The sequence below is a fragment of the Rhinatrema bivittatum genome, chromosome 6 (assembly GCF_901001135.1).
Source record: "Rhinatrema bivittatum chromosome 6, aRhiBiv1.1, whole genome shotgun sequence".
In the NCBI taxonomy this organism is placed as follows: Eukaryota; Metazoa; Chordata; class Amphibia; order Gymnophiona; family Rhinatrematidae; genus Rhinatrema; species Rhinatrema bivittatum.
Genome location: NC_042620.1, coordinates 75967630 through 75986507, shown reverse-complemented (window position 1 = coordinate 75986507; position 18878 = coordinate 75967630). Strand labels below are relative to the sequence as shown.

Sequence of the window (18878 nt, the reverse complement as noted above, 5' to 3'; positions counted from 1 at the left end):
GATTGGCTAAAAAAGTTGAATATACCTTAAGAGATGTATTTAACTTGGCCAAGCACCTCAGTAGGCTAGCACTGTACTGGTTGTCATAAAACTGTTATTGCAGTATTTACATTAGTAAATAACAGTGGTAACTAATGTGTGTTAAAAACACGTATTAGCAGATAGGCTGCTTTAGTTTGTATCAAGTAAATACTGGTGGGATTATGGGAGAAGATATTGCTACAAATATGCCCATTTTAAACTTTTGGGTATAGAAGGATAGAGGTTTTGGGTGGAGTACTTTGGCTAGTAGTTAAAGGAGATGGGCATCCATGTTGCAAAGTTTTTATCACTGCATATGCATTGTATTGATACTATAATATTATTACTACGTCAGTCATCTTTTAATGAACAGGAAAAAATATTTTAATTTATCAACTGGGAGCCTATGTGCATGCAAATAATTGTAAGTTGTTTAGGATGATCATTTGGGTTAGGTTAGGCAGGGTACAAATGTAATAGAACTTAGAACATAGACTAATTCAGTTATTTACCATTATTCCTTGACGCATTCCTTTCTTCTTGTAGTCAGTAATTTTTGAGGTTGCAGATCAAATCCATGCTTCATATAGGATCATTTTAACAAATGATTGTATCTCATTCTTCTGTTTGGTTAGAACCTGTACAAAGCTGATTTTAATAACTGGCTTAAAGGAATTGGTTGGGTTCCAATTGGTTCTTTGGATGTTGAGAAGGCAAAGAAGGCTAAAGAAATCCTTAGTGAAAAAAATTACCGCCAACGTCCAGATAAATTGAAATTTACCATTGATCATGATGCAATGGATCAAGTACTTGCCAGAAGTAACGCACTGGTTATGAATAAGGTGAGACTCCATAAGATCAAATCTTATCTGGGTAATGAAATTCAAAATAAAGAGCTTGTTCTTTTATACTTTTTCTTGATTTAAGATGGGCTTTCTTTCACTGGTTAATTTTTGGCCAATTAATAATATAACATTGCAAGATGCTTTTGAACATGGTCTGGGTTGTATAATTGTTAGGCAATTGGCATAAGCTGACAGGCAGTAAACATAAGTGTTGAGATCTATTGAACAAGGCCTCTTGTGAAATCGTACGAGATCATGAGCTTCAGCTGAAGTAGGATGAATGTGACCTATTTCCTACTAGAGCTTGCAATATAGTCTATTAGTATTAATACACTTTCTTCCATATTGTATAGTGGCATATCAGTGAGTTGTATTCTCATATCTCATTTGCAGAGAGCTTACACGGATGCATGGAACAAAGACAAGACCAAAATCCATGTTATGCCTGATACTCCAGAAATCTTGCTCTCCAGGGTGAACCAAATGAATATGAGTGATGTAAGTTACAATAAGAGTACAAGAACCCATGCTACATTGCCTTCTGTATACTCATATCCTAAAAATACCCTACCTAAAGTTTTGAATTGGAAAACATAGACAAAGGCTTTTCAAAAGTTTCAAAATATCACCTGTGATGTTACTGTCATTTTTCTTTTCAAATAGAAATTATACAAACTTGCTTGGGAAGAAGAAAAGAAGAAGGGATACGATATGAGACCAGATGCTATTCCAGTAAAAGCAGCAAAGGCCTCTAGAGACATTGCCAGTGATGTAAGTTTCATCTTTCACTTACTTTGCTATGTGCTATAAGTAAACTACTTGTATTATTATTGGTATATTTCCTTCAAAGTTCCCTGTGCTCCATTCTGATATGTAGGGATTTGTAGATTTGTAAATAATCAATTAATTAGTATTTATTTCAGAATCCCTTTGGAAATGCCCATGTAAGCATTTTTATTTCTTACTGTGATGTGTGAATTATTGTTGTGCACTTTTTTGAAGTTCAAAATTTACATTGGGTATTTGCAAACTTACCCCTAGATTCATCAAAATGCTATCATTGTGCATGGATAATGCCTGCAATAAGATAAAGGGGGCATGTTAATGATAATTTTAGAATTACCGTACCACACGCTAACATAGCGCTTCACAGAGGTAGTGAATCACAGGATGCATTAACGTTTTCGCATCCCGCGATACTTGTATTTTGCTACTCGCGAAGTAGACCAGACAGGCTATTAGTCAACTATTTATAATCACTATAGGAGGGCCAGCTAATAAGTCAAGGTGAGATGTTGGTGCTGATTTAGCATTTTGGGGCCAGTTTGATATGCAGAGTGAGATGTACGAACAGCACAGTACACCTCAGTAAAGATTTGACGTCTTTTGGAGTGAGGAAAGTCTCACAAAGACGAGATTTCTACTATGTTCTCTCGTCCTAGCTTGATGGACTCTATAACAGGGTACCATCAAGCTAGGGCGAGAAAACGTTGTAGAAATCTCATGTTTGTGAGACTTTCCTCACTCCAAATGACATCATATCTTCACTGAGGTATTCGTACGTCTCACTCTGCATGTCAAACTGGCCCCTAAACCACCACCAACACCCCACCTTGAGTTATTAGCTGGCCCTTCTATAGTGCTATAAATAGTTGAATACTGTGAAGGCCTCTGCAGAGGTGCGCTGTCTTTCTCTTCCCACTCTACTCCTTGCCCAGGCAATGTAATAGCATTGCTAACACATGCATTATGGCATTAATGCCATAATGCATTTTGATGAATGGCCCTATTAGAGACAATTTCTAGAGTTGCAGTAAACGTTACAAATAATTTACAAGAACTAAGAGACACTAGAAGGAAATTTTTTGAAATTAGAATTCCTAAGTAAAAATGTGTAAGGTAAGAGTTGAAAGATTCATGATCATTGCCAATGATAGACTGCATTCGCTATAACTAATGCTAGTTACAACCTGAGAAATGTACATAAACAAATTTTCAAATTCATATCATCAACCAAATATATTAACGAGTTTCTTCTATTTTCTGTGCTTGGAGAAAATATTGAGCACATCTGATTCACATATTTACTAGCACAATAAAATACAGAAGCTCTAGTGAAAATGGATAGACCATATAATTACTTGGATATAATGGACCCAATATTCAGCGTTATCTGCTTTAGTTAACCGGATAAGTCTAGGACAGCTATTTTGGCTGCCTAAAGTTATCTGGATAAACTTATTCGGTTAACTTGGCTGAGATATTCATATAAATATAGGCTAATCAGCTTATTATTAGCCTAATACATACAAATCTAATAACAAGCCTTGCCTCAAAAATCACAAGGTGTGTTATTTGATTCAAAGTTTGCTGTAGCTCAAGAGTTCTAGCTAAGGTCACCCAGGAGTATCAGGATGATAAAATGCATCCTGATGCCCCTGAATCATGAATTAAAGGGGCCGATTTGCCCTGCGTAAACCCCACCCATGTATGGTAAACACCACAAGAGTATCTCAAGAGCCCTTGTCCCTGCCACTGCTCCTTGAAGTGGCCAAAATAATATTTAAAAGGCATTTAATTTGTAGTGCAGGCTTTGCATCCAAATTCCTCCCTCTTTTCAAAATTTCCTTCTAGAGTCCAGTCCCCCCCACCTTCTACCATAGCTCACTCTCCCGTCCTCCTTTGGATTTACAAAACTTGCCCTGGTAGTCTAGTGAGGCTCAGAGTGCACTCTAGGCTCCAGAACTGCTGGCTGCATTTTCCAAAATGGCACCAGCCAGCCAGCAGCTTGTCTTTGGCCCTATCACATGGTAGGGGCAGTCAGTGCCATTTTGTAAAATGGCTGCCACCAATTGCATAACCTAGGGGTATTCCAGGATCCAACTAGACTACAAAGGGACATTTGGTAAGTCCAGGAGGAGGGCCAGTTGGGGGGAGCCAGCCTTTTGGGAGGATTTTGAAAAGGGGAGAGTTTTGGGGATTTGGGGACAGGCCTGAGCCACAATTTAAGGTCATTTAAAGTTTATATTGGGGTCTTTCGCTGCCTTAAGGGGTGGATCTTGAGATACCCCTGAGATCTTTACCATACTTAGGGGGACATTTTCTCGGGGTAGAGCAGCCATTTAATTCATAGCAGCTCCACAGCTGAGGTCCGCCATTACAAGCTATTAGTCTCAGCAGTACTTTACTAGATACCACAGTTTAGTAAACCTCATAGTATTTTTTCCCTCTGGGGAAAATATTGTGGATTAGTAAATAAGCCCCATTATTAGCAGGATAAATGGTTCCACTCTGTAATGCCCCCACCTTACCCCTCACTTAACCAGCTATCTTTATAGCCAGCTACATGGCAGTCACTGATCACAGTGGAATTTCAAAATCCCACCATTTGACATATTAAGTCTAAAGCTGGCTGGCCCGATGGTTCTGAATATTGGGCCCAGTATATACTATATGACCTGAGAATGTGTGTCATTAAAGTATTTAACTATTTAAAACATCATTGTAGCATTGACATCGCTAGAGGCCTATTAACTTAAGTTTTTCTCCCATTTTGTATCTATTGGAAAAATGCTCCCTAAATTAGCACTTCATTGTTATTGTATGATAATGGTACTGAGGTGGACCCTCAGAGTAACCTCACAAGCATACTCACGTGGGTAAAGTTGAGTTATTTTCACATAAACATGCAAGGAAAATGAAGGTAATCACCATAAGTGTCTGTGCTAATTATACTTAGTACCACTGGGATGCAGTAATATATAATATGTTACTGTATTTTTCTTGTATGCTAGTGAAAATGGGAAGGAAATTTAAGGGAAAAAATCCCTCTCTTTCTGATATTCATTTGCTCAGTATTCTTTGGAATAAATGCTTTGTTCTTTTTCCCTACTGATTATCTTTGCATTAAGCCCCATTACAGGAATATGAATATCTCACATACTAGATGGGGAAATCTGGCTATCTACTTCATGAAATGTAAATAGAAAAAGGAACTTAATTGTATCTGCTACTAACTACCACTATATTCATTACATAGACTCATGCAATTGGGTAAATATTCTCTGAAAACCTGAAGTCTGACAGAATATTATTGATTTTTTTCAGTATCTGCAGTAAATGGTGTTTTTTTTTCATTTGCAGTATAAATATAAACTAGCTTTTGAGAAGTCAAAAGGGAAGCACATTGGCTTCCGCAGTCTTGAAGATGACCCCAAGTTGGTACATTTCATGCATGTGGCTAAAATGCAGTCTGAACGTGAATACAAGAAGGATTATGAGAAGTCAAAAACTAAATTCCACATCCCAGCGGATATGTTGAGCGTTACCGCCGCTAAGCAGGCCCAGGATGTGACCACCAATACAAACTACAAACAGCTGATCCATGATTATAAACTTCTGCCTGATGCCATGAGTTTTGAATTGGCCAAAAACAGGATGCAGATACAAAGTGATGTAAGTGAAAGACAGACTTTAAAGGCATGGCCTAAGGTCTAAGTGCCTTATGTATACATAAACAGTAAATTGTATGTCACATTTTAATATTACACTTGTACATAAAAAGTAATATTTAAAATTGCATGCAAAATGCATGTCTTTATACTTGAAAAGTTCCTGAAATTTAAAACTAAAACAAAGTTTCAAAAGTAATCATGTTTGGTTAACTGTATGCATGCAGTGTAAAAATTTATTAGCAAATTTATTCTCAGTGGTTAGGCAGTCTTATTTTATGTTTGTTATTGCTTTGTTTCAGAATGCATACAAATCCGAATACAATGACTTCATGAAGGGCATTGGATGGATGCCACTGGGCTCTTTAGAAGATGAGAAGAATAAGAAAGCTATGGCGGCAGTGCGTGAGAAAAGCTACCGCCAACACCCTGGCAAATTGAAATTCTCAAGCCTCATGGACTCTATGAACATGGTTCTAGCTCAGAATAATGCTAAGACCATGGACTCGGTAAGACAATGTCTGAATTCAATTAGTGGTGGAAGAATAGGATCAAATATGTAGATAACTGTGTTTGTCAACTTTAAGAGTTTCACCCGTCTAGAATGAGTTCCAAAAGATTTCAAAACACAAATAAATTAGATTCTTGAGTCTTTATTAGTAAGATTTTTTAATATGAGGCCATCATATTTAGTGTTGAGGTTCTTCACTAAAACGAACCAGTACTATGAATTTTTCTCACAATACTGCCTCATTGACATATTATGCAAATGACTTTGAAGTGATTTTGTGGCAAGAAGGTCTGTGAAATAGTGGAATTTATTGCAAGACCACTCACCCGAACTCTGTCTTTTGGAGATGTAATTTTGTGGAAAATCAGCACTTTGTGTGATTTTCCACACCCAAATTCACTATGGAAAAATTGCTACTGCGCTGACTTGCACAATTGTTCACCTCATTAGCAATTTAAATGAATTTTTGCAAACAACTTGGTGCGAACACAAATTTACATCTGGGAAAATAGCATATTTTGAAATTCGCAAACATGATTAGTAGCACTGTGTGCCATTTTTCCACATTATCATGTTGACGAAGTGGTTCACAGTGAATATATTGATATCCTAAATTTGAAGGTTTATAGTAGAATTTAAAAGGCACATTTTAAAGCCCTACACTCGCTGAAGCCGGGAGATATGCGCAGAAGTTGAGCCAGCGCACACCACACGGATTTTAAAAAGCGTGTGAGTACGTGCATATCTCCCAGTATGCACACAAATTTTTTTTTACAGAAACGGGAGGGGTATGGGCATTATTAGATTTCATAATGAAATCCGCACCTATTTGCGTGCACATTTGTGTGCTGGGGTCCCCTACCAAGTAACTTTACTTCTGCTATGAATAGTGTGAAACTAATAAAGCAAAAAAAACCGAGGCAAATTACTGATATTTTAAGGGTTGGGGTAAAAGGGAGGCTTATGAACTAGGAGGGTTAGGAAGTCCTATCCTTTAACTAGGCTAACTGGGAACAAACTGGGAAAACTGGTAATTGTGCTGGCGCATATATTCTAGAGATGTGATTCGGCCGAATCTTTTGGTTCGGCCTTTGTTATCAGCCCACCGCGGGAAATTTCATTTCCCACGGTTCGGGCAATTTTTTTTCGGCTGTCCTGAACCAAAAAAACCCAAAACACCCCAACCCTTCAGATTTAATTAATTACAATCCCCTACCCTCCTGACTCCCCCAAAACTTGCTTAAAGTCCTTGGTGGTCCAGCGGGAGTCCCAGGAGTGATCTCCCCCTCTCGGGCCGTCGGCTGCCAGTAAATAAAATGGCGCTGGTGGCCCTTTGCCTTTACCATGTGACAGGGGCTATTGGTGCCATTGGCCGGCCTCTGTTACATGGTAGGAGCGATGGACGGCCGGTGCCATCTTAAAAAATGGCGCTGGCCGTCCATTGCGCCTACCATTTGACAGGGGCCAGCCAATGGCAGCGATAGCGCCTGTCACATGGTAAGGGCAAAGGGCCATCGGCACCATTTTGATTAGTGGCAGCCGACGGCCCGAGAGGGGGAGATCGCTCCCGGGACCCTGCTGGACCACCAGGGACTTTCTGTAAGTCTTGGGGGGGGGGGGGGGGTCGGGCATGCTTAGGGGGTTGGGAGGGTGGGGGTTGCAATTAATTAAATTTGAAGGATTGGGGTGGGTTTGGGGTTTTTTCTAATGTGCCCTTTCTCTCCCCCCCCCCAAAAATGATAAGAAAACCACATGAAATTTTGTGGGTTTTCCTATCGTTTCGGCGACCCCTCTGAAACGCGACGAAATAGGAAATATCGTCTATATTTCCTATTCTCACAGGACAAGCAGGATGGTAGTCCTCACATATGGGTGACATCATCAGGATGGAGCCAAATCACGGAAAACTTCTGTCAAAATTTCCAGAACTTTGACTGGCCCCTACTGGGCATGCCCAGCATGGCACTAACCCTGCAGCCAGCAGGGGTCCCCCTTCAGTCTTCTTTTTTCCGTGCAACAGTAGCCTCGCGGTAAAGGAGCTCTGAAGAGATTCCTGACAGAAATTTTCCTCACGGAATTACTAAAAGTTAAATTGCCCCGCAGGGGTCCCTCTAAATTTTCTCTGACCGCGGTACTCCAGTATGTTTTTACCCATTTCCCATCGATTACCATCGAGTTTGGCCCCTGCGGCCTACTGGCCGTCGACTGTACCACGGTTTGATTTTTTTTCAATGGCCATGGCATCAGGGTTTCGTCGGTGCCCGGAATGTACCCACACCATGTCTATCACAGACCCCCATAAAGTCTGTGTAATGTGTCAAGGCCGCGAGCATGAAGTCCTGACTTGCACCAAATCTGCCCTAATGCAACTGAAGGGTCGCAGGGCCAGAATGGAGAAGATGGAACTTCTCTTCTGTGCTCAAACTCCGACTCCGTCCATTGCATGGACGTCGTCGGAACCGGCACCGTCGACTTCACGCCAGCATCGACCGCCAAACGGTGACCGACCGGCATCGACGACTTCTCGGCCATCGACACCCTCTACTCCCCCTCAGGATCGAAGGAATCACAGGGAGAAACATCACCATCGACACCGTAAGACTCGGACCATCGAGGGAGCGAAATCATCGACCTCGCCATCGTCCAAGCCGCTGTCAAAGAAACTCTGTCCAGGAAAGGCACCGACCATTCTTGCGACCGGGTCACCGAGGCAACCCTCACCCGATCGGGGTTCGGGAGCTGCGACTCCGCCTTTAACGGTGGTCCCTCCAGCTATGCCTCTTCCTCCTTCTTCTTTTCCAGAGCCGGGGCTGCTTGCTCCAGGTCTCCGAGAAGAACTGGACCAGATGGTTCAGGAGGCCATCGACAAGGCGATGCAACGACTTCAGGTTCCTCCGGCACCGACACCGGCACTGACTGTGGAACCGACCATCGACCCGATTCCGGCAGTGCTGGCACCGCTGCTGTCCAGGATGGAAGCGCTAATGGCCGCCTTTCCACCGATGGATCCCGGGTCTCCGATGGCTCCGATGCCCTCCCCACTGACAACATCATCGGAAGGAGAAACACTGTTCCGCATCCCTCCATGAGGAGTTCTGCCTCATCCATCGATGCCGATACGTCCATCGGCGCCACAGAGTCATCCATCGATACCCTCGTTGCCTGCACCGGTGCCTTTGATGCCATCATCAGTACCTCCAATAATTCCTCTGATTCCTTTGGAGCCTAGACCGGGACCTTCAGGTATCCAACCCCCTCTACTTCCTAGAGGGAAGGCTGCTGATCCTTAAGATACCTGGGGTGATGATACCTCATCAGACACCAATGACTTACCTTCATCACCTTCACCCACTGAGAGCAGAAAGCGTTCTCCTCCAGAGCACCTCTCATTTATAAATTTTGTGAAGGAAATGTCTGAATTGATTCCTTTTCAATTACAGACGGAACAGGATGATAGGCACCAGATGATGGAGTTGCTCCAATTCCTGGATGCCCCCAAGGTGATCACCTTTATTCCCATCCATCAGGTCCTTCTCGATCTCCTCAAAAAGAACTGAGAAAATCCTAGATCAATTGCTCCAGTACACAGGAAAGCTGACACTACTTATTTAGTTTAGTCAGCCCCAGGTTTTCAAAAATCACAGCTTGATCACCACTCGGTTGTGGTAGAGTCTGCACAAAAGAGAGCAGAGAGGTCAAAACCTCACTCCTCTGTTCCTCCTGGAAAGGAACAGAAGTTCCTAGACAACATTGGTCGCCGAGTATTCCAAGGGGCCATGCTCATCTCCCGAATTGCTGCCTATCAGCTTTATATGACCCAATATAACAGGGTCATTTTTAAGCAGATACAAGATTTCTCAGACTCCCTGCCTCAGCAATTTCAAGAACAATTACAAATCCTTGTAAACAAGGGTTTTGAGGCAGGTAAGCTTAAGATTAGAGCATCTTATGACATTTTTTACACCTCTACCAGAGTGTCTGCAGCTGCTATTTCGGTGAGACAGTGGGCCTGGCTCAAGTCTTCTGACCTTCGCCCAGAAGTACAAGACCAGTTATCCGACCTACCTTGTGTCGGAGATAATCTGTTTGGCGAATAGATCCAATGGATGGTAGCAGAATTAAAGGATCATCATGAGACCCTAAAACAGCTCTCTTTGATTCCTTCCGACTTCTCCTCAAAACAGCCCTTCAGGAAGGACTCTAAGAAGTCGTTCTACCGCCCGAAGAAGTCTTACCCGCCACCATCCAGATCCTGTGCTACGAGACCTTACCAAAAATCGCAGTCTCGTCAAGCCCGAAAACAAAAACCACAAGCAGCTCCTCAACCAGGTCCTGCTTCAGGTTTTTGACTTCCACCTAGAGAGCAGCAGCAAGATTCCTCTGTTGCACATATCAGTGGGAGGTCGACTGTGCCACTTCCACAGCATGTGGCATTCAATCACATCCAACCAATGGGTATTGGGAATCATTGCTAAGGGTTACCATCTGAACTTTCTTGCCCTGCCACCGGACTCCCCACCTCTACAGACGTGGAGAACATCCGATCACTCCGTTCTTCTGGATCAAGAGGTCTCCCTCCTTCTCCAGTCAAGAGCAATAGAACCCGTTCCATACCCTCAGCAAGGCCTAGGGTTCTATTTCCGGTACTTCCTAATCCCCCAAAAATTGGGAGGGGTCCATCCCATTCTAGATCTACGGGCCCTCAACAAGTACCTCCAGTGAGAAAAGTTCAAGATGGTCACCTTGGGTTCGCTTCTGCCTCTTCTACAAAGAGGAGACTGGCTCTGCTCTCTGGACCTCCAGGACGCATACACCCATATTGTGATAAGTCCAGCTCATCGCAAGTACCTGAGGTTCTTAGTAGGTCCCAAGCACTATCAATACCGAGTGCTTCCATTCGGCCTAGCATCTGCATCACGAGTCTTTACAAAATGCCTCATAATCGTTGCAGCCTTCCTCAGGACACAAGGTGTTCACGTCTACCCCTATCTGGATGATTGGTTAATCAGGGCTCCCACTCAGCAAACTGCTCTGTCGTCCCTCAGTCTAACCTTACACACTCTAATTTCGTCAGGATTTCTCGTCAATTACGACAAATCCTATTTAGTCCCATCTCAAAACTTGTTGTTCATTGGGGCAGACTTGGACACCTTACAAGCAAAGGATTTTCTGCCTCGACAACGAGCACTGATTCTCGTGTCTCTCGATCACCAGCTGCAGTCTCAGCATGCTGCGACTGCTCGCCAATTTCTCATCCTCCTGGGATACATGGCGTCCTCAGTCCATGTCACATCAGTGGCCCGCTTGGCCATGAGATTCATGCACTGGACTCTGAGGTCTCAATGGACTTAAGCTATTCAGCCTCTGTCGGCCATTGTCCACGTCACCGACTCACTCCGTCTGTTTCTCGCCTGGTGGAAGAATCAGACCAATCTCCTCCAGGGATTGCCCTTCCAGGTCCACCGATGCTTTCAACCTCGGGTGGGGAGCCCATGTAGCCAATCTGCAGACACAAGGCTCTTGGTCTCCAAAGGAAGCCAAACATCAAATAAATTTCCTGGAGCTTCGAGCAATAAGATATGCTCTCAGGGCTTTTCAGGATCGCCTGTCAAATCAGGTCATCCTAATTCAGACAGACAACCAAGTGGCCATGTGGTACATCAACAACCAGGGAGGCACAGGCTCCTTCCTTCTGTGTCAGGAAGCTGCGCAGATTTGGGCGGAAGCCCTCTCCCATTCGATGTACCTCAGGGCCACCTACTTGCCGGGAGTGGACAATGTGCTGGCAGACAAGCTGAGTCGCGTCTTTCAACTGCACGAGTGGTCTCTCAACCCCTCGGTAGCGAACTCCATCTTCCAACAATAGGGATATCCTCGGATAGACCTCTTTGCGTTTCTTCAAAACCGCAAAGTGGAAAACTACTGCTCTCTCATTCGCAGCAAACACTCTCAGCCCAGAGACGCATTCTCCCTCTCATGGGCAACCGGTCTGCTCTATGCATTCCCTCCACTTCCTCTTCTCTCGAAGACTCTCGTGAAGTTACGTCAGGACAAGGGAACCATGATCCTGATAGCATCTCACTGGCCACGCCAAGTGTGGTTTCCAAAAGTTCAGGATCTCTCCATCCGCAGGCGCATTCCCTTAGGGAAGGACCCACTTCTGATCACTCAAAACGATGGGTGCCTACGCCATCCCAATCTTCAATCCTTGTCCCTGATGGCGTGGATGTTGAAAGGTTAATTCTTCAGCCACTTAACCTTTCAGATCCAGTTTCCCGTGTCTTAATTGCTTCACGGAAGCCTTCCACGAGAAAATCTTACTCTTATAAATGGAAAAGGTTCACGTCATGGTGCTCTTCTCAGTCCCTTGACCCCTTTTCCTGTCCAATTCTGAAGTTTCTGGACTATCTCTGGCATCTGTCAGAGTCAGGTCTTAAGACATCTTCCATCAGAATGCATGTCAGTGCGGTAGCCGCCTTCCATAAAGGTGTCGGGGATGTCCCTATATCAGTACAACCCTTTGTAACACGTTTTTTGAAAGGCTTGCTCCACATCAAGCCTCCATTACGTCCTCTGGCCCCTTCTTGGGACCTTAAACTGGTTTTGGGTCAGCTCATGAAACCACCATTCGAGCCTCTTCACTCCTATGACCTTAAATATCTCACATGGAAAGTGATTTTCCTTTTGGCTATCACTTCAGCTCGCAGAGTTAGTGAATTGCAGGCTCTAGTTACCTATCCACCTTACACTAAACTTCCGCAGGACCGGGCGGTGCTCCGCACTCACCCAAAATTCTTACCTAAGGTAGTTTCGGATTTTCATCTTAATCAATCCATTAAACTACCTACCTTTTTTTCCCAGGCCCCATGCCAACCCAGGAGAACAGACTCTGCATACCCTTGACTGCAAACGGGCTCTAGCGTTTTACCTAGACCGTACAGCTGCCCACAGGGAAAGCACTCAATTGTTCATCTCTTTTCACCCTAACAAGTTAGGGAAGCCTGTGGGTAAGCAGACTCTCTCCTCCTGGTTGGCGGACTGCATATGCTTTTGCTATCAGCAAGCGGGCATTCCTTTTCAAGACCGTGTTAAAGCACACTCTGTGAGGGCCAAGGCGACTTCAGTAGCACACTTACAATCGGTGCTGCTTCCTGACATCTGCAGGGCTGCCACCTGGAGTTCTCTCCACACCTTTGCAGCCCACTATTGCTTGGACAAAGCCAGAAGACAAGATTCCATCTTCGGTCAGTCTGTCCTTTGTAACCTCTTTACAATGTGACGTACCAACACCCTTCCACCTGCCTGGTAGGGTTCAGGATGCCCTCTACCAAATTCCACCCCAGTTGTTTTGCCTGTTGCACGCCTTTGGGTACATTTGGTACATGTTCGGACATCCTCAGCTCTGTACTCACCCATATGTGAGGACTACCATCCTGCTTGTCCTGTGAGAAAGCAAATGCTGCTTACCTGTAACATGTGTTCTCACAGGACAGCAGGATGTTAGTCCTCACGAAACCTGCCTGCCGCCCCGCGGTGTTGGGTTCTGAAAGTTTTATTATTTTATTTTTCGGCACTGCCTGTAGCTTTCAAATAAGACTGAAGAGGGACCCCTGCTGGCTGCAGGGTTAGTGCCATGCTGGGCATGCCCAGTAGGGGCCAGTCAAAGATCTGGAAACTTTGACAGAAGTTTTCCGTGATTGGGCTCCATCCTGATGATGTCACCCATATGTGAGGACTAACATCCTGCTGTCCTGTGAGAACACCTGTTACAGGTAAGCAACATTTGCTTTTCATCGCAAACGAATGCACATCCCTAATATATACATAAATCCTCCCACTTGCAAGGTAGAGACGGAATTTGCATGCACATGTGCATGCCCATATAAAATTGCGCGCACACGTACGCCCGTTACAGCCTATTTTATATCATGTGTGTATATACCCATGGCATTTTAAAAGTTACAGCTGCACGGGTGCACATCTATGCGCATATGCCAGCTTGCGCTAATGGACATGGCCATTTTATAACATATGCACGTATATGCTCTCATGATATAAAGTAGGCTGTACATGCATACGTGTGCACACAATTTTATATGGACGCACGCATACAAGTGGGGGAATTTTGGTACAAACACGTGCCGACGCGATTATTGGTTTCCCCAGTCCATTCCCAGTTCGCTCAGTTAAAGCCTAGGACTTCCTAACCCCTCTAGTTAATAAGCTTCCCTTTTACCCTTTTAGCACCAACTCTTAAATTGTTGCTCACTTGCATTGTTTTTTTTGTTTTATTAGTTACACGCCATCCATAGCAGAAGTAAAGTTATGCAGGAGGGGACTGCGTGTAAATACGTGCAGATTTCACCGAGAAATCTAGGAATGCTTATTCCCCACCCAGACCATGCCCTTGCCCTTCCCCTTTTTTGTAAAAACCCTTGAGTGCTTACCAGGAGATGCGCGCTTTTTAAAATCCACGCAGCGCACACCGGCCTGACTTCTGTGCATATCTCTCAGCTTCGGCGCGATTAGGGATTTTAAAATTCACCTTTAGGTTAGCAGTCTATGGAATAATCATAAAGGACTTCCTATTGCCCGTGCAGCAGAGGGGAAGAAGAGGAGGCAGGTAAAAATAAAATCTAAAATGTGGTGATTCTTTTTATCACCATCCCAAGTTTGAAGTTGGCTTAGGTGAGCTGGCTATAATTCTGAAGTGGCTACTGGCTAAGGTTAGGCTGGTTCATGCCCGATTTTACTTATGCACTGAAGGCTTAATACAAATTGACAGCTTGGTGGTTAGTACAGAATGTTTTAATGTCTTGCTTTCTATTAGTTTAATTTGGACAACAATTTCTTTTCTAGCACCTGTATAAACAAGCTTGGGAAAAAGACAAGACAAAGATTCACCTAATGCCCGATATGCCTGAAATTCTGTTGGCAAAAGTAAATGCATACAACATAAGTGAGGTAAGTGCACAATCACTCAGAAATATTTAGAACCTGATTCATCAAGGTTTGGATATGTTTTTGGGTGACAGTTTAATTAATAATTATTAGTCAGGCAGATTTGAGAATTGCTATTGTCATTGCTTACTTCTGGGATGGAGCAACAAGAAATCAACTTCCCCATTAGTGTCTGCTGGGTACTTGCTATTGACCTGGATTGGCCATGGTCAGAGACAGGTTGCTGGGCTCTATAGACCACTGGTATGACCCAGCCTGACACTTCTGAGGTTCTTGGTAAGGTCTTTTATCATTGGCACAGAATTGGGAAAAATGGCTCTGGTTTTCTTGTTCCTCCCAGCCACAAATGCTCATAGTCTGGGCAATAAAATCCCAGACTATGGAGACATAGTTCACGAAATCTCATGATTGGGATATGGCCATACCGGGCTATAACTTGTTAAGGAAGGACACACAGGATAGAAAAGAGGAGGAGTAGCTCTTTATGTAAACAAACCATATATCCAAGCAACTGAACTGCAAGGAATATGGGGTAGAGAAGAAGCATTATGGGCAGTCCTAAAAAAAAAGATGATGGTGCATCCATTTTTACTGGAGTGATTTACAGGCCTCTGACTCAAATGGAAGAACTAGACAGAGATCTGGTTGAAGACATCTGAAACATGGGAAAGAAGGGAGAAGTTTTGATTGTTGGAGATTTCAATCTGCCAGACATAGAATGGAGAATCGCTTCTGCAGAATCTAATAGGAGTGGAGGGATAGTGGATGCCCTGCAAGGTACTCTGTTCAATCAAATGGTAATGGAACTCATGAGGGAGGGAGCTATATTTGATTTAGTGCTCAGTAATGGGGATAACATCTCTAATGTCCGGGTGGGTGCCCATCTCAGCACCAGAGATCATCAAAAGGTATGGTTTGATATCGCATATAGGATACGGAGAAGTCACATGAAGGCCTGAGTTCTGCATTTAAAAAATACGGACTTTGTTGAAATGGGGAAGTACCTGGAGGTAGAACTAGTAGACTGGGAGAAAATGAGAAAGGTGGAATAACAGTGGGCCAAACTAAAAGGAGCAATTTCAAGGCAACTAATCTATATGTTACAAAAGTAAACAAAAGCAAGAGAAATAAGAAACTGATCTGGTTCTCAAAGGAGGTGCCTGATAAAATAAAAACAAAAAGAACAGTGTTCAATAAATAAAAAGGATCCCAAAAAACGGAACAGAAGGAAGAATATCTGATGAAACTGAGGGAGACAAAGAAAGTAATCAAGAAAGCTAAAATGTCAGGTAGAAGAAAGAATTACCAAAGAGGTAAAGAGAGGTGACAAAACATTTTTCAGATACATCAGAGAAAGGAGAAAAGTCTGAAGTGGTAGAGTGAAACTGAAAGGTGAAAAGGATCAATGTGTGGAGAGAGATGAAGAAAAGATGGAAATAGTAAATAAATACTTCAGTTCGGTGTTCACTAAAGAAGACCCTGGAGAAGGACCGTCACTAATTAACAAGACATTGGAGGAATGGATGGAACAGACAGATTCTCTTCTGTAAATTAAGTTTTATGGGAAGAGCTAGGAAAACTGAAATTGGACAAAGCCATGGGGCCTGATGAGTTTCATCCCAGGATACTGAGGGAGCTCAGGATGTGCTGGCGGGTCTGCTTCGTGACCTGTTCAATAGATGCCTGGAAATAGAAGTGGTGCCGAGTGATTGGAGAAGAGCAGTAGTGGTCCCGCTTCACAAGAGTAGGAACAGAGAGGAGGCTGGAATTACAGGCCAGTTAGCCTCATCTCAGTGGTGGGAAAAGTAATGGAGATGCTGAAGGAAAGGATAGTGAACTATCTACAGACAGGAGGATTGCTGGACCAGAGGCAGCAATGATTCACCAGGGAAAGATCCTGTCAGACAAATCTGATTGATCTTTTTGATTGGATGACTAAAGAATTGGATCGAGAAAGAACGCTCAATGTGATTTACATGGATTTCAGCAAAGCTTTTGATATAGCCCTGCATAGGAGGCTTGTGAATAGAATGAGAAGCTTGGGAGTGAGGGCCAAAGTGGTGGCATGGATTACAAACTGGTTGAAGACACAAGACAGCATGTGATGGTAAATGGAACCTCTTCTGAAGAGAGAATGGTGTTATGTGGAGTGCCGCAAGGATTGGTGATGGGACTGGTCCTGTTCACCATCTTTGTGAGAGACATTGCGAAAGGAATAGAAGGTAAAGTTTGTTGTTTTGTGGATGATACTAAGGACTGCAACAGAGTGGACATGCCGGAAGGAGTAGAGAGAATAAGACGTGATTTAAGGAAGCTTGAACAGTGGTCAAAGATATGGCAGCTGAGATTCAATGCCAAGAAGTGCAGAGTCATGCACCTGGGGTGTGGTAATCCAAAAGAGCTATACGTGATGGGGATGAAGGGCTGTTGTGCACAGAGCAAGAGAGGGACCTCGGGGTGATAGTGTCTAACGATCTGAAGACGGCAAAGCAATGTGGCAAGGCGATAGCTAAAGCCAAAAGAATGGTGGGCTGCATTGAGAGAGAAATGACCAATAAGAAAAAGGAGGTGATAATCTCCTTCTACAGGCCCTTGGTGAGGCCTCACCTGGAGTATTGTGTTCAGTTCTGGAGACTGTATCTCAAAAGGAACAGAGACAGAATGGAGGCGGTCCAGAGAAGGGCGACCAAAAATGTGTATGGTCTTCATCGAATGCCTTATGAGGAGAGATTGAAGAATCTAAATATATATACCCTGAAGGGAAGGAGGAGCAGGAGTGATATGATACAGACCTTCAGATACTTGAAAGGTTTTAATGATCCAAAGTCAACGACAAACCTTTTCCATCACAAAAAAATCAGCAGAACCAGAGGTCACGATTTAAAACTCCAGGGAGGAAGACTCAGAACCAATGTCAGGAAGTATTTCTTCATGGAGAGGGTGGTGGATGCTGGAATGCCCTTCCGGAGGAAGTAGTGAAGACTAAAACTGTGACGGATTTCAAATGGACGTAGGATAAACACTGTGGATCCATAAAGTCTCGAGGATGTGAATGAAGAGAAGAGGCATGGGGGTGGCTTGCGGGAATGACGGCTACTTCCTGGTGATTAATACCCTTATTCAATAAACATACACACAGTTAATGCCTCTGGGCCAGCAATTCTGCTGCTTGTAGATAGTTCACTATTCTTTCCTTCAGCAGCGACTCCAATACTTTTCCCAAACCGAGGTGAGGCTAACTGGCTGTAGTTTCCAGCCTCCTCTCTGCTTCCACTCTTGTGAAGAGGGACCATTGCCGCTCTTCTCCAATCACTCGGCACCACTCCCATTTCCAGGGATCTATTGAACAGGTCACTCAGTGGAGCCGTCAGCACATCTCTGAGCTCTTTCAGTATCCTGGGATGAACCTCATCAGGCCCCATGGCTTTGTCCACTTTCAGTTTTCCTAGTTCTTCCCATACATTCTCTTCCGTAAATGGAGTTTCATCCATTCCACTCTCCTCCAGTTTCTTGTTAACTAGCGTCGGTCCTTCTCCAGGGTCTTCTTTAGTGAACACCGAACTGAAGTATTCGTTTAATATTACTGCCATTTCTTCATCTGTTTCCACCCATTGATCTTTTTCACCTTTCAATTTCACTATACCACTTTGGACTTTTCTCCTTTCACTGATGTATCTGAAAAATGTTTTGTCACCTCGCTTTACCTCTTTGGCAATCCTTTCTTGCGCTTGACTTTTCACTTTCTTGATTAATTTCTTCGTCTCCCTCTGTTTACCAGATATTCTTCTTTGTGATCCTCCCTTTGGGATCTTTTATATTTCTTAAATGCTGTTCTTTTAACTTTTATTTTATCAGCCACTTCCTTTGTAAACTAGATAGGTTTCATTCTCTTCTTGCTTTACTTTACTTTTCTAACATATATATTAGTCGCTTCAGTAATTGTTCCTTTTAGTTTGGCCCACTGTTGTTCCACATTTCTCATTTTCTCCCATCCTTCTAGTTCTTCCTCCAGGTACTTCCCCATTTCAACAAAGTCCGTGTTTTTGAAACACAAAATCCTGGTCTTCATGCGACTTCTCCGTATCGTGT

The 18878-nt window shown here is 43.5% G+C and overlaps 1 protein-coding gene across 28 annotated transcripts in view; it reads left to right on the top strand.

Annotated features, from left to right (window-relative positions):
- Positions 1-18878, top strand: part of NEB (nebulin) — a 421259-nt gene that overhangs the window by 90064 nt on the left and 312317 nt on the right. For all 28 annotated transcript variants that reach the window (XM_029605471.1, XM_029605466.1, XM_029605487.1 and 25 more), the window contains 6 exons: positions 657-863; positions 1260-1364; positions 1530-1637; positions 5010-5321; positions 5620-5826; positions 14688-14792. In XM_029605471.1, the coding sequence (XP_029461331.1) occupies positions 657-863; positions 1260-1364; positions 1530-1637; positions 5010-5321; positions 5620-5826; positions 14688-14792 (1044 nt within the window). The remainder of the gene's footprint in view (positions 1-656; positions 864-1259; positions 1365-1529; positions 1638-5009; positions 5322-5619; positions 5827-14687; positions 14793-18878) is intronic.